Source organism: Leptopilina heterotoma, unplaced genomic scaffold (assembly GCF_015476425.1).
Source record: "Leptopilina heterotoma isolate Lh14 unplaced genomic scaffold, ASM1547642v1 Lhet_294, whole genome shotgun sequence".
Lineage (NCBI taxonomy): Eukaryota > Metazoa > Arthropoda > Insecta > Hymenoptera > Figitidae > Leptopilina > Leptopilina heterotoma.
In genome coordinates this window covers 431,869-444,964 of record NW_025110999.1, presented here as the reverse complement: position 1 = coordinate 444,964, position 13,096 = coordinate 431,869, and the positions used below count along the sequence as shown (strand labels likewise).

General features: G+C 29.0%; 2 protein-coding genes across 5 annotated transcripts in view; one reads left to right on the top strand and one right to left on the bottom strand.

Moving 5' to 3' along the window:
* The window catches only part of LOC122504382 (zinc finger homeobox protein 4), a 221,936-nt gene that overhangs the window by 192,236 nt on the left and 16,604 nt on the right, over positions 1-13,096 (bottom strand). The gene's annotated exons all lie outside the window — the stretch shown is intronic.
* On the top strand, positions 2,231-5,289 carry LOC122504400 (uncharacterized protein DDB_G0271670-like). The gene is made up of 2 exons (XM_043615500.1): positions 2,231-2,260; positions 4,600-5,289. The coding sequence occupies exons 1-2, from the start codon at positions 2,231-2,233 to the stop codon at positions 5,287-5,289; spliced, it is 720 nt and encodes a 239-aa protein (XP_043471435.1).

Below are 13,096 nucleotides of genomic sequence, written 5' to 3'. Positions count from 1 at the left end.
TTTTGCAAACATTTGTAAATTCTCTAAAATTCAATTTTTTTATTGTTTTTAACTATAAAAAATTCTTCTATAAATTCATGTTGGTTAATAATTAATTAAATATTTATAAGAGAATTATATAAAACTAATTATGAATACTGCAAATTAAATTTTTTCCAGTACTTTTAATAAATATCCTTGAGTTTCCTTTGATTTCCCTGACCAATTATATTTTCATGATTTATAATAATTTATTAAATATTTATTAAAAAATTAAATAAAACTAATTATGAATATTGGAAATTTAATTTTTTCCAGAACTTTAATAAAAATCCCTGACTTTTCCCTGACCAATTCTATTTTTTCTGACTTTTCCCTGACCTGTGTCAACTCTATGAAAAAAGTCATGAACACCGTAGGCCAGTACTTTTATCAGCAAACCTCTAATAATAGGACAGTACGTCTAATTTCCGTTTCCGACTAAAAATATCATAAAGATCATAAAAATACAAAAGATATTCTTAAATAGCGTGCGTTTCTTTTTAGCTTAATCAAATGGACGCGAAGGAAAAGGAGTGACTTAATTTTCCATTGAACCCTAATGGCCAGGCAATTAATCGACGCGTGGCTAATCGACAACTCGATGGATATATATATATATATGTTTATCATCGACCTCTTGTGTTAGTGTGTATGTGCGAAGTTAAGCGATATCAGTTAGACAGGGCGTTAGTGACAGCGTCACCTTTCGCGATTCCATGTCTATACACACGACTTAATACCCGACGCGTCTTCGTTTTCCGACTTTTTTTTCACCCTGCTTGACAAAAGAAGTTGACTGCGATTAAAAAGCTTTCAGGAGTGCCCTTCCCGTCGTTAGAAAACTTGTTTACCCTGTCTATGTGAAAGATTGTGTGTAACCGTTTTTTCTTTCAAAGAGTGCGTGCACCAAACGCTTTCATATTTATATAGAAAACAAAACTTATCAATGTATTTATAAAATTTATAAAAAAATATAAAAGCGCGTCTTGTAATTCTTTCTCCCTCTTTCAATAAATAAAAGACGCGCTTTTATACATATACACATGTATATTTTTTATAAATACACCTATAAAAGCACGTAAGAAAAAGAGAGAAGGATTACAGACTCCAACTGCAGGTTCATTAGGATCGTTAAAAGTATTATTACTCAATAAGAAGACAACTGCTACTATTATTGAAACTCAAAGAGCAATTCCTTTTTCTTTCATTACAAAAAAAAAAAATCAAAAAACTAAATGAAAAGACACTTTTTATATTACCCGATAACTAATTTTATTATTTTTATTATAATTTTTTCTGTTTTTATTGTCTCGTCTTTAAATACAAGTTCTTCAAGACAGTCATTATATATATATACCTTTCAAGAAGAGTATATATTGATTCCTTTTATAATAATTATACTTGTTAATAGCGGAAACTCTTGTTAATCATATAATAAAAAGAAGAAGAAGAAAAAAAAAGAAAAAAACTTGAAAGTAAATATTAATATTTAAAAGTATCACTAGCGGTAATATTACGAAAAAAAGTGACAAGAAGAAGAAGAATAAAGACAATGAATAAGTTTTAAATAATGAAAACTATTTTGAAATTCAAACTTTTAGTTTACTTGAGCTGAGTTAGTTTCACTCCTTGGGCGTATATAGAGTTAATAAATATTTTAGATTTCGCCTTATGTCCGCATGCTGTATGAATTTTACACTTTGGAACTTGAATGATTTAGAGAAAGAAGTGTTTTTTTTTTATTTCTAATTGAAAGCTAAAAATAAAACGAAAATTATTTTCTTTTACATATTCTATATAGAATAACGAAATTTTTGGAACGAAACAAGAATCGAAAGAGATATTTATATCGATACAGGAAATATTATAAGGACGAAAAGCAGGGTGAAGCCACACTGATTCGTATGATGACCTGACACCGGATGACACTGACCACAAGAGCTCGCGATAATATTGTCCAAAGTGTAAAAAATTGTACATCGACTTTTTTCCATTTTTCAGTATTAATCAAAATCTCGATAAAAATAAACGTTTAAAAAATATTTCTTTTCGTTCCAAAAAGAAAGTTTCATCAAATTAATTCGGAAGAAGTAAAAAACCAATTTGTTGCTAATTTTTAAGTATACCCAATTGAAAATAAAAACAGTAAATTTGCACAAGCAGTGAAAAAAAAGATGATTTTATCTTTCACGGTAAAGTGTACTACGTGATGGCAAAAGCAGCAATTACGCAATTGCTGGTAACAAAGTCAAAGTGTAACTTTAATATTCTCTTGTTTTTCTTCCCCTCCTTCATTTTACAATAATAATTCTAGAGAAAGAAATTAGAATGAGTGGTTATAAAAATTATTGTAAATAAAAAAAAAAAGAAGTGAAAAGTAAACATGCAAAAATCAGAAAAATCGGTGCATGTCGCTTATATACTATATGGATTATACAATCGACTTGCGGCAAAATTAAAAGAAAAATAAAATTATTGCATAGATTATGGCACGGGGATGGTTCGTGGTAGAACCTGATCGATAGAGCTTACTCTTTAATTTCTACCCTTTTTTTTTTAATGCCCCAGTTGCCACTGGCATTATTAGAATTATTCTACCTGCACTCGTCTTCGTTTTTTTAATTGGAAGAATTATTTCTTTCTTGGATTTCTAATTCAAAGGAAAAAAAATAAATAAATATAAAAATAATTTTTATTTAAAGTGTATTTATTTTAATGAATTTATATGTTCACGAGTAATTATTTCTTTATCAGAAAACATATCCAAAATATTGCATCGCTATTTTTATATTGTCTTAATACAGTTTACTTGAAAGTTGGAAATTGATACCAAATTGAATCAAATTGATACCAAATTGAAACCAAATTGAGTTAAATTGAAACCAAATTGATACTAAATTGAGTCAAATTGAAACCAAATTTAAACCAAATTGAGTCAAATTGATACCAGATTGAAACCAAATTGATACCAAATTGAAACCAAATTAAGTCAAATTGAAACCAAACTGAAACCAAATTGAAATCAAACTGAAACCAAATTGAGTCAAATTGATACCAAATTGAAACCAAATTGATACTAAATTGGGTCAAATTGAAACCAAATTGATACTAAATTGAGTCAAATTGAAACCAAATTGAAACCAAATTGAGTCAAATTGATACCAGATTGAAACCAAATTGATACCAAATTGAAACCAAATTAAGTCAAATTGAAACCAAACTGAAACCAAATTGAAACCAAATTGAAATCAAACTGAAACCAAATTGAGTCAAATTGATACCAAATTAAGTCAAATTGAAACCAAGTTGAGTCAAATTGATACCAGATTGAAACCAAATTGATACCAAATTGAAACCAAATTAAGTCAAATTGAAACCAAACTGAAACCAAATTGAAATCAAACTGAAACCAAATTGAGTCAAATTGATACCAAATTGAAACCAAATTGATACTAAATTGAGTCAAATTGAAACCAAATTGATACTAAATTGAGTCAAATTGAAACCAAATTTAAACCAAATTGAGTCAAATTGATACCAGATTGAAACCAAATTGATACCAGATTGAAACCAAATTAAGTCAAATTGAAACCAAATTAAGTCAAATTAAGTCAAATTGAAACCAAACTGAAACCAAATTAAAACCAAATTGAAATCAAACGGAAACCAAATTGAGTCAAATTGATACCAAATTGAGTCAAATTGAAACCAAATTTATACCCAAAAATTTGGCTCAATTTTTGATTTGATGCACATTCTTGTTATCAATTCGTTGCAATTCGATACTTTCGAGTCAATATAGTAAATTCGATATCCTAAAAAAACTCTGATATTCGAAAAGTGGAGAAAAGAAAATAAATTTATTTTTTCGAAAGTTCTTCCTAAGAACTGATTCTTTTTCCAAAAAAATTCCTTTGTGACGCAGAACAAAAGTGTCAAATAAGTATAAATATTCGAAAATGAAGAGGAAGAAGAAAGAATAGAATATTATTACTATTATTATTCCCAGATCATAGGGCCATCTATTAAATGGAATGCGAAAGCGCGGCTAATTAAAATCAGTATAATGACCCGCTGAATCGATTACATGAAGCGCAGGCCTTTTGTGCCAAGATCGGCCACTGGTGACAAGGCTTTATGTCCCGTTTAACGACTCATACATCTTTTATTGTAGCTGTGCCCGCTTGCGATGCGGGCTCATTGTCTGGCGGAATTATTACTAATTGGTATTCGTCCTTCGGTTAATCGCGCGCGCACATATTGGCGTTCGTCGTTTTCTCTCTATATAATAATATAATATAATATAATTCTCCCATGACAATTCGATATTCTTTCCCTCAAAAAATATACAGTCGCACAGATGCGCCGTATGTTCATTATATACATATATTTATGATGAATTGTTCATTTCTGTTCATTCAACGCTCCTTAAATCGTATTTGGTAATCTCCAACTTGGCCCCGTCGAGCTTCTGGTGGAAAATTTCAACTTGGGGTAAATTTAAATACACTGGAACCTTTGTTATTGGGACAGATTTATTGTCTCGATAATCGAGGTTCTAGTGTATTTCAAAAGTAGTCTTCTACTGCTAATGCTACTACTAGTAGCAGTAATAGAAGTAGAAGTAGTAATAGTAATAACAGTAGTAATAGTGGTAGCAGTAATAGTAGTAGGAGTAGTAATAGTGGTAGTACTAGTAGCAGTAGTAGTAGTAGTGACAGTAATAGTGGTAGCAGTAAGAATAGTAGTAGTGCTAGCAGCAGTAATAGTAGTAGCAGTATTAACAGTAGTGTTAATAGTAATAGTAGTAGTACTAGTAGCAGTAATAGTAGTAGCAGTATTAACAGTAGTATTAATAGTAGTAATAGTAGTAGTACTAGTAGCAGTAGTATTACTAGAAGCAGTACTACTAGTAGTACTAGTAGTACTAGTAGCAGTAGAAGTAGTAATAGTAATAACAGTAGTAATAGTGGTAGCAGTAATAGTAGTAGGAGTAGTAATAGTGGTAGTACTAGTAGCAGTAGTAGAAGTAGTGACAGTAATAGTGGTAGCAGTAAGAATAGTAGTAGTGCTAGCAGCAGTAATAGTAGTAGCAGTATTAACAGTAGTATTAATAGTAATAGTAGTAGTACTAGTAGCAGTAATAGTAGTAGCAGTATTAACAGTAGTATTAATAGTAGTAATAGTAGTAGTACTAGTAGCAGTAATAGTAGTAGCAGTAAAAAATTAACCGAAAAAAGTCCTCAAGCAACAAGCAAAATATTTTGACATCGTAAAGAGCAAAAAAGAAAACAAAGTACAAAGATGTTTTTCGTGAGCAATGGTGTGAAAAATTCGTGTGTTAGAGAGGCAATGAGTTTTAATAGAGCGATGTACTCACAGTGCATAGATACGAGTTGGATAGGCGGAAATTCAATTATTCATGTACTCTATTATCCGACACGCATGCATGCAGTCAGGGAGTAGTTATAGTTACTGCATGCAACTACATATATATACAGATGTACACACATATATATAGTTGCATGTTGGATCTTTTCTTCTTCCCGCAAGATTCATTCGATTCCTGCGCGCGCGACAAACGACGAGGGTAATTTTCGAAAACTTTCGAGTATGCCATGTCATTATTGACGAAAGGGAAGAAAACTATATATAAATATGAGAAATTATATTCAAATATAATAGAAAATCATGTGAAAAAAGAAGAAGTACTAAAAATTATTTTCTTTATACAATTTTTCATTTTCTTCATTACTATTAATATTGCCATGACTAGAATTAGTAATTACTAGTTTTAATAATTGTCACTACCAGTAATAGAAGTTGTAATGATACTGTTAGTGATATTAGTAATACTATTAGTAATATTAGCAATAGTAGTACTATCAGTAATAATAATATTAGCAGTTCTAGTAGTAGTATTAGTAGTAGTATTATTAGTACTACTAGTAGTATTAAGTAGTTTTAGTAGTAGTATTAGCAGTGCTAGTATTAGTACTAGTATTAGTATTATAATTCCAAAATAAATATTAAATTAAATATTAGTAGCTCTAGTAGTAGTATTAGTAGTGCTACTAGTAGTATTATTAGTATTTCTAGTAGTAGTATTAGCAGTGCTACTAGCAATACTACTAGTCCTATTAGTATTATAATTATCAGCAATAATTCTAAAATAAATATTAGTAGTTCTAGTAGTAGTATTAGTAGTGCTACTAGTAGTATTATTAGTAGTTCTACCAGTAGTATTTGCAGTGCTCCTAGCAACACTACTAGTCATACTACAATTATAATTATCAGCAATAATACAAAAATAAATAAAAACCCATCGAGAAAAACGGATTTCATTTAATATTTCCTCTTTTTTTTATATTTCAAACAGCAGAAATCAATTAATAATTGTACATGTGTCACACACAGTGTTTGTGTGTCGCGTGTGAAAAATCTAACTTTAATAGCGGCTGGACAGCTCTCATTTAGATTGACTGATAAGCACATTGTGAACGATCATGTTCAAGAAGTGGAAAAAGGAGAACACACAGACAGACTTTTGGGTACGATCGGAGAAAAACGTTTCCTGTAAAGATTCGTGAAGGGTGGTCCAAATAGTCCACAAACTAGAGGTGAAGGGAAAATGGGGGGGGGGGGGTGTCAAGGGTCACTATATGGGGAAGTCAAGATTATCCGGTTGATTCGACCTAAAAAAGAAAAGAGGAGGGGGTGCGAAGAATGTCCACTATTTTCTATACACAACATAACCGAGAGGATTGTTGTTGGTACAATTTTTAGTTTTTCCTTTCTCTCTTTCTTCTTTTATCAAAAGCAAACATCTCTTCGCTGGCTTTTCTCTATTAGTTTCGTGTTGGGAAAAAAAAAATGTTTCTTGTTTCTCTCTATCTCTTAACAGGTAGATTTTTTTCTTGTATTTAGAGAGGGAGAGAGAGAGAGAGAGGGGAGGACGAGATTTTTTTTCTTGTATGTAGAGAGAGAAGAATTTTTTTCTCCTATATAGAGAGAGAGACGAAATTTTTAAGAGAGGAGAGAGAGAAGAAATTTTCCCTTCTTATATGTGCATGGAAAATAAACAGAGCGAGAGAGGAAGAGAGTTTTTAACATTCTTTGACACCTGGGATAGAAATTAAAATATAATCCCTACCTAGAAAGTATCCCGCTAAGAAGACACAGATCTTGATTATTTCTTAACTGAAATGTATGCAAACAAAGCAAAAATAATGTCCATTTTCTTTTTTTCCTGATGGCTAAAAATACCTTTCTACATTTTTCAAAAAGGAAATATTTTTTTTAACCCCCGAGAAGAATGTTGACAGGTAAAATAGTCCACTGCTAGACAATGCTCACTATTAGTAATAAAAAAAACTACAGAAAAAATAGAAAATAATTAAATAATTTCCCTTTTTCTATTCTTTATTTATTAATAATTAATAATTTCCATTTTCCTATCCTTTATTTATTTTTCCTCATTAATTATTAATAAATAAAGGATAGAAAAAGAGAAAAATAAAATAAATAATTACTGTTAAATTAATAATAAAAAATAGTTTATAAAAATTTTAATTAAATGTATTTTACAAAAACTTTTGATAAATATTGGTACACTTTTATGTAAAAACTTTTTTCAAAAAAAGGAATAATGTTTAAATAGTGGAGAAAAATTTTTTCGAAATAAATTTTTCTTCTCTCTTTCGTGCTCGCTTTGTTGTTGTGAATTATTGACGTGGGATAGAAATAATTAATTTGTATAGGATTAATTGGTGTTGGTCCTATCTCGACAGAATCAAGGCGTTTTCCTAATGTGGTTTTACAACGAGGAGAGCTATGCACAGTCATCCTTGCAAGAGAGATATAAGTTTTACAGGGCTGGTTTTGCCCATTCTCAGACCCGACCTGACTGCATCACGCTATATAATACCCACGCGCAATCGGTATTTTGAATCTCTTTTGCGAATCTAGAAGAGAGAGAGCGAGAGAGAGAGAATCACCATTGGCGTGGGTGAGAAATCTTCGCGAGCTGAACCACCAAATATAAATTTTTTTTAAAACCATATTTAAAAAATAATATGGATTAAAATCCATATTGTTAATTTTTTTTAATTATTTTTGAAAATTAAATTTTTTTCTCTTGGTACAATCTTTTTAGAATTACTACGCTACTTACGTATAGCGTAGTAATTCTAAAAAGATTGTACCAAGAAAATTGAGTCACAGACTCAAATCATCATTGAAATCATCATTAAAAGTTTCTACCTTTCAATCATTTTTGGTTTTAACTTTTTAAGATACAAACGGTTTCAGATTTACTAGAATTTTTTTTTTTTTTTAGTGTCAAAAAGGGTGAAAAGACGAAAAAGGGCGAAAAATAAATAAGAACAAAAAGAGAAAATCGCAGGGGGAAAATTACTTGAAATTAAAAATAAGCAATTCCAACTGATAATTTGCCACTTCCATGTGCCATTAATTCATCGAGTAAACACATTACAGTGATCATGTTATATACAAGTCAGCTTGAGAAAACTCGATGATTAATTTCCCCCTCGGTTTAAATATCAAGGAATAATTAGAAATGTTCGTTTCTTCATTCGTTTCAAAGTATACTTACATATAGAAAGAGAAAGAGAAAGAGAGAGAGAGAGAGAGACAGACAGATCTCCCATAAAGCAATCGTAATTATCGTTTTCCATTAATGATTTCGAAGAATTCACGCATATAGATAAATTTTTATAGTTTCTACCAAACACAGCTGGATGTTTCTTCTATTTTTTTTTTCGTTATTCATTTCATTCAAGGGGTGTGAAACTATTTAAAAAATCTTTTCAACTTCCGTTATAATTTCTTTTATTCATCTCGTTTGTCAAAGAGAAAAGAACTATTTCCAAAAAAAGTAGTCATAATATAAAAAAGTAAAATATATTCTCACGATTTTTTGAAATAATAAAAAGAAGAAGAAGGGAAATTTTTTGACCAAATATTCTTGGAAGCAGGTGTGACTAGTTTGGTTATATGGTTAGTTTTTCAAGGAAGGAGAGTAAAAATTTTCATATAGGCGGAGGAGGAGGGGGAAAGAAAGCCTATTCAGTGGAAGAAAAACGCAGGTCACTCTTTTAATGCCAGGTGCATGGATCTTTGGTCGTAAACTTTTGCAGTTGATCACATTGTTGTCTTTCCACTAAATACAACACTCGACTGTCTCTCTCTCTCTCTCTCACGCTCTTTCTCTCTTTTTCTATTTTTCTCTCTTTTTTCCTTTTTTTCCATCATTGTCATGGGGTAAAAATGAGAATTGGACTTTGCCACCAGGCAAAAATGAATTGGTATCGAGAGATGGATCACGGTTATTCAGTGAACAACAAGGTTTCATTGTCAAATGGCAAAAATTTCACAGGGTCTATTGCATACGATCCTTGTGGGATTCTGGGCCTCTTATTAGAAGCCGGTATACTTATTGTATTTTCCAAATGTCCATTGCAAAGCAACAAATCCCTAATTTTTCCAGCAGGTATACGACACCTAACCTAATCTTGTCCAAATACTTCTTTTTTTTTCTCTCTTACACCAAACTCTCATTATCGTCGAAATCTCGTTTTTCAAGTATTTTTTTTACAAACCCGAAAAAGTTCTAATCTTTTCTCTTCATCCACTCAAGAGAGAAAACAATTTTCCATTTTTCAAAAAATATTATTGGTTTTTTCAAAAAAAAAATAAAAATGCTAAAATTTAGAATATAAAATATAAAAAATACTAAAATGATAAAATTTGATTGAAAATTATCATCTATTTTGGAGGGAAAGAAAAAATAATGTTAAAAACTATTAAGTGGAATATGAATTTAAGTTTCAAATCAAAAGGAATAAAACTCAGTTTTAATGATAGCTTTGGAAAATAATTCCATTTTCCAGGTGGAAAAAAAAGAACAGAAGGGAATATCGGCGAAATATAATTCTTATTGAGGAAACAATTACATAGGTCAATCCCTTGATTTTCAAGTGAATGAATAATAAATGCTTGAAAATCTCTCCATGGTGAATAATTAAAGGCCGATTCGATAAAGTTGAGTGTGTAATTATAATCAAACCGCACAATTTTCCCGCTAATTAATACATAAGAATTACAAAAATTAAACTCTTTCCCTCAATCTCGTATTTTTCACCCCAATAAAAACCTGATAAACCTATTTTCTAGTCCATAGGGACAATTATTATAATAAAATTATTAAATACACAATTTATTATTATTAAGCCTTTCGGTATTAATATTATAGTCATATAAAAATTTTTTTAATTAATATAGAAAAGAATATTATTTTTAGTCATGTCAAACCTACAGGTGAATAAACAATACTCTTGTCTTTATTTTCCAAGGTTTTGTGTTTAAATAATTTTTTTAAAAAGAAGTCAAATAGATTAAAATTTAAAAATATATATATATTAAAAAAATATTGTCATAATACTAATATTTGTTGGTAATGTATATGAAGATAATAAAAAAAGTGAAAAAAAGCACCGGGGTTAAATTTATTTTACGAATTTACATTATAGTTTTGTGCCAAATGGTACAGCAATAGTTTACGGTTCATTAAAATTGTAATGCTTTAACCTATTTAAAAATTAGTTAAATTGACGAGAAAATAATACTTTTTATAGGAAAGAAAGTATGTATGAAGGTTCTTCAGATTTTATCGCTTATTAGTGTAATTTAAGTTACTTCGCATGCTACAGTAATGGTGGAACTGCGCGCCTATAGTCAGTATATCTTTTACGTCTCAATTAAGCCAATTGCTTGTATTATTGTAATCATTTCTTCTTAAAAAGTTCCTTTTTTTTACTATTATTTAAAAAATAAAATCGATAATACATGCGCCAAAATATAATGATTCAAACTATTATATATATTCTATTCCAATTTTTTTTTAAATTACTCACAATATTTCTTTTAAATTCCCTTATAATTAAAAGAAATTATTTTGAAAATTTGAAATATTATTTAAAAATAAAAACATACCTGACGGAAAAATTTAGAAATGATTTTCAATCAAAAAAAATAAGAGTGGAAAATTTTGAGGACTATTTTCAAATCAGATTATCTCAGCTATTAAATTAATTTTCAATAAATTTTCGTTATTTATATTTTGTCAGAAAAAAAGGAGAAGAGAAAAAAAGATAAGGAACAAATAAAACAGTACTAAAATGTGATAATTTAAATAAACTGAAAAATAAAATATTCTCATATTTTCATAAATGATGTAAAGTTTATTAAAAAAATAAAATACTTTTATTTATCGATAATTCTCTTTTTCTTTCTTCAATTCAAATAATTGTGTTCAATAATTATATTGTGAGTTGATTTTCCTCGTATGTTCTTCTCCTCCCGCGAAAATGAAATTTTCTCAAGACTTCTTATTTTCTCCCGCATCAAAAAGAAAAAAAATTGGAAAAATTCTTTTTTCCCCGCCAACGAAATTTTTAAATTCTTTTCTGACACAAGAAGAAAAGGGGAAAAATATCTTAATTATGGGATCAATTAATTTTGTGTGACATTTTAAAGGAAAAAGTGTGTCTATATATAAAAAAATAATTCAATACGAATTCTCGAGTCACGTGTGTGTCATACGAGAAATACTCACACACTCTACACACTAGAAGTATAGAATTCAATTTATAGATTTAACGAGGTCAAAGAGTTCGTTAATTACACCACATACATTTCTCACATACATTTCTAAGTACTTTGGATCGATTGGCAATGCGTGTTTGCTCGAGGCTAGAGTCGCAATTCGTTCGCGTAAATGCAATTAACCCAATTAATTAACGGGACGAACCATAAAGATTTATTGAAAGGACTCAATTAACGGTTTTCAATTCGACACGCACATTGCAAGAGAGAGAGAGAAACAATATAATACACAGGTCGAACCTGATCGGACTTTTGACTAATATATTTTAGTGACAAAAAAAAAAAGATGCAAAAACCTCATTTATATATTTAACTTTTAATCGATATATCTATAAAGGTGCGCGGAATAAAATAAAAGGAAGAAAAAAAAAAATTCTTCAACGAAGGTGATCGCGTCGACTAACTTAATAAATCCACTCCCACGCATTCATTCAAGAAGAAATGATTAACATCCACTTTTAGTATATAAATTAAGTCCTAATGACAAACGTGACAGGTTTTCATATTTTAGACAATTTTTCAATAGTCGCTCAAAATAAAAGTCATTATCAAGATCCCCAACGATTGTTTCCATACGAATTTTTAATCAGGCAAATAAATTTTAGGAAATTTAATTTTTCTGTCTTTGGTGATTTATAATTGAATTTATAATTGAATTAACATTTTAATTGTTAATTCAATTATTAATAATCAATATAATCATCGCAATGATCAATAATCGTAGAATTAAATTAATAATTACTGAAACAATATAAATTTAGCTAAAGAAAATAATTTCTCAAAGAAATAAAAATCAATCGAATACAAAATAATAATTTGCAAATATAATATAGAGTAATGAATGTTAAAAAAAAATGATTATTTTATCATCTTTATAAATATTTCTCCTGTATAATAAAACCATTAAGAAAAAAATTAAACTATTAATTATTAATTTATAATATATTATACACTTTCGAAAAAAAAAAATAACTGAAAGTCAAATTAAAAATGTTACACCGCAGTGACAGATTTCGCTCACACACATACCGCGAATATGAATATTAATAATAATCCGTAAATATTTGTTACACATTTCGTCATTTATTAACGAACAAACATTTGTTTCAAAACAAAGAAACGTCACTTTTTTTTTAACAATGATAATAAAATTCATACCTCATTAAAAAAAATGTTTATTCAAAAGACGTTCAATCACCTGAATCTACACACGTGTTAAATTAATAAAAAAAAAAAATTTTCCTTGTTTTAAATTATAGAACAAATTTTTTTTGTTAACCAAAAAAATTCTCAAATAAAATATGAAAAATTTCTAGGTTTTTCTTTTTTTTTTTGCAAAAAGAGAAATGGTTTTAGTTTAGCAAAATCAAAATTTATTTAACATTTCTCT